The sequence below is a fragment of the Oncorhynchus mykiss genome, chromosome 12 (genome assembly GCF_013265735.2).
Source record: "Oncorhynchus mykiss isolate Arlee chromosome 12, USDA_OmykA_1.1, whole genome shotgun sequence".
In the NCBI taxonomy this organism is placed as follows: domain Eukaryota; kingdom Metazoa; phylum Chordata; class Actinopteri; order Salmoniformes; family Salmonidae; genus Oncorhynchus; species Oncorhynchus mykiss.
The window spans coordinates 8,470,013-8,473,012 of NC_048576.1; the positions used below are offsets into that span (position 1 = coordinate 8,470,013).

At 43.0% G+C, this 3,000-nt stretch overlaps 1 protein-coding gene across 11 annotated transcripts in view; it reads left to right on the forward strand.

Moving 5' to 3' along the window:
• The first annotated feature begins 2,033 nt into the window (after positions 1-2,033).
• Positions 2,034-3,000, forward strand: part of mapk10 (mitogen-activated protein kinase 10) — a 114,398-nt gene continuing 113,431 nt past the window's right edge. For 10 of the 11 annotated variants that reach the window (XM_036936823.1, XM_036936824.1, XM_036936827.1 and 7 more), the window contains exon 1: positions 2,035-2,310. Coding sequence is in view for 9 of the 11 variants with exons in the window: in XM_036936827.1 (XP_036792722.1) it covers positions 2,308-2,310 (3 nt within the window). In the remaining 2 variants the exon portion in view is untranslated. Of the gene's footprint in view, positions 2,311-3,000 lie in introns of all 11 variants that reach the window. The other variant, XM_036936821.1, reaches the window with a different exon arrangement.

The following is a 3,000-nucleotide window of genomic DNA, read 5'->3' on the forward strand; positions in this document are numbered from 1 at the left end:
GCCGCTTGGTCCTGTTGTGGTGGGTGATTCTGTAACGGTTTTCTTGCTTTGAAGGAGAGGCGGACCAAAACGCAGCGTGGTTGTTATTCATTGTACTTTAATAAAGAAACTGTACATGAATAAACTAACAAAACAACAAACGTGCGAAAACCTAAAACAGTCCTATCTGGTGCAAACACAGAGACAGGAACAAAGGAAATAAAGGTCAGAACGTGACAGATCCTCAATGATGTCACCATTGCCCTTGATTCTAAGCAATGTTGTGCTGCTATTTTTATTGACTTGGCCAAAGCTTTTGGCACGGTAGACCATTCAATTCTTGTGGGCCGGCTAAGGAGTATTGATGTCTCCGAGGGGTCTTTGTGCAGTGTATAACATCAGAAAATCTGCTGTCTCAGCCACTGCCTGTCACCAAGGGAGTACCCCAAGGGTCAATCCTAGGCCCCACGCTCTTCTAGGAAGCTCTCTCATCCATTTATATGCAGATGATACAGTCTCATACTCAGCTGGCCCATCCCCGGAATTTGTGTTAAATGCTTTAAACAAAGCTTTCTTAGTGCCCAACAAGCTTTCTCTACCCTAAACCTTGTTCTGAACACCTCCAAAACAAAGGTTGTGGTTTGGTAAGAAGAACGCCCCTCTCCCCCAGGTGTGATTACTACCTCGAAGGGTTTAGAGCTTGAGGTTGTCACCTCATACAAGTATTTGGGAGTATGGCTAGATGGTACACTGTCCTTCTCTTAGCACATATCAAAGCTGCAGGCTAAAGTTAAATCTAGACTTGGTTTCCTCTATTGTAATCGCTCCTCTTTCACCCCAGCTGTCAAACTAACCCTGATTCAGATGACCGTCCTATCCATGCTAGATTGCGGAGACATAATTTATAGATCGGCAGGTAAGGGTGCTCTCGAGCGGCTAGATGTTCTTTACCATTCGGCCATCAGATTTGCCACCAATGCTCCTTATAGGACACATCACTGCACTCTATACTCCTCTGTAAACTGGTCATCTCTGTATACCCGTCGCAAGACCCACTGGTTGATGCTTATTTATAAAACCATCTTAGGCCTGACTCCCCCCATCTGAGATATCTACTGCAGCCCTCATCCTCCACATACAACACCCGTTCTGCCAGTCACATTCTGTTAAAGGTCCCCAAGCACACACATCCCTGGGTGGCTCCTCTTTTCAGTTTGCTGCAGCTAGCGACTGGAACGACCTGCAACAAACACTCAAACTGGACAGTTTTATCTCAATCTCTTCAATCATGGACAATCTTACTGACAGCTGTGGCTGCTTTGCGTGACATATTGTTGTCTCTACCTTCTTGCCCTTTGTGCTGTTGTCTGTGCCCAATAATGTTTGTACAATGATTTGTGCTGCTAACATGTTGTGTTGTTACCATGCTGTGTTGTCATGTGTTGCTGCCTTGCAATGTAGTTGTCTTAGGTCTCTCTTTATGTAGTGTTGTGTTGTCTCTCATGTCGTGATGTGTTTAGTCCCATATTTATATATTATTATTATTATTATTATTTTTTATCCCAGCCCGGTCCCCGCAGGAGGCCTTTTGCCTTTTGGAGAGGCAGTCATTGTAAATAATAATTTATTCTTAACTGACTTGCCTAGTTAAATAAAGGTAAAATAAAATCTATACAAAAATAAATTAAAACGGTTCAGTTTGCGTAAAAAAATAAAAACCCATCTTTAGCTTTGCACAGGCACAGTCATTGAATTTGAGCTGTGGCGTGTCGCCTACACTATGTTTGCATTCTTAAATGTTTATAGAATCAGAAAAGGAAAGCTGTGTGTGTGTGTGTGTGGGCTGATGAGTGAGGCCTACTGATATGGCCATGCTCAGAGGGAGGAAGGTGCAGGATCAGAGAGAAAGGAAGAGAGAGAGAGAGAGAGCTTGAGCCTTCTCTCCTCCATACCCACCCCTCCCATCCAGGCCCTTCTATGTGCTCCGGGCATTGACGTCACATTTGCTCCTTTCGGTTGCCATAGCAACTTATTTCCCTAAACCCCTTGTTTTTTTTCTTCTCCCTCCTCTTCTCTGGTAGGTCCACAATGGTTGTACAGCCAGCATCTTGCAACACAATGGTTGCAATACGGTGAACGGGGAGTGATTCAGCATTGCAATCTCGATTTCTAGGGTATTCTTCATCCATCGCTGGGTTTTTCTTTCTTTCCAGTTATCTCCATCTTCACGTGTATTATTCTGTACGTGTAAAAGTCGTTAAATGTCTCCCGTCGGAATGTTTTGAACAGAACTGTCACCGGACTAGGATCGTCGTCAGCTGGCACGGAATGGTAGGTCTGCGCGGTGTGGTGCGGGAACGATGCGGTGGAACTGTGATATTAATGCAGCGGGAACTGCTGAAGGGTGGGGTGATGAATATTGATCTGCTACGAAGGTTAACTAAATGCTTTCCGCTTTGGAACGCGACAGCGACAATAACAAACTTTTTTGATTTGACTCTGTTGTCCTGCTATATTATACATCGGTGGGTAGTAGTGTGATGGAAGTGATACAAATGCGTTGATTTGATAGGATATCGTTTTGATGCAGGACAAAAGGTTGTTTTCCGCTAGTGCACAAATGCTTGATGTGTTTTATTTATGTATCAGCAGTCTATTATATAATGGTAACAATGTTGCAACATCAATGACTATGGCCATACAGGAATGAATGGCCGTCTATTATTTAGAGTTTATAAGGCTATTTCAGACATATTTTCTATGTGGTTTTATCATATTCAATATTATTTTGACAATGTTGTTGGATAATACACCGTGCCTGAATGAAGTCACTTCACCTGTCCTCGTAACGTGGCCATTAATTACAGTACACTGATAGAATGCGTCACATTCAACTGTCATGCATGGACATGACAGAGGAACACTAGGTGCAAATAATTCTACTTATTTGACATTGCTTCTTTAGATCGTATCAAGACCTACCATGAAGTTGAATTAGATGTTATCAACTTGAACGGTGGA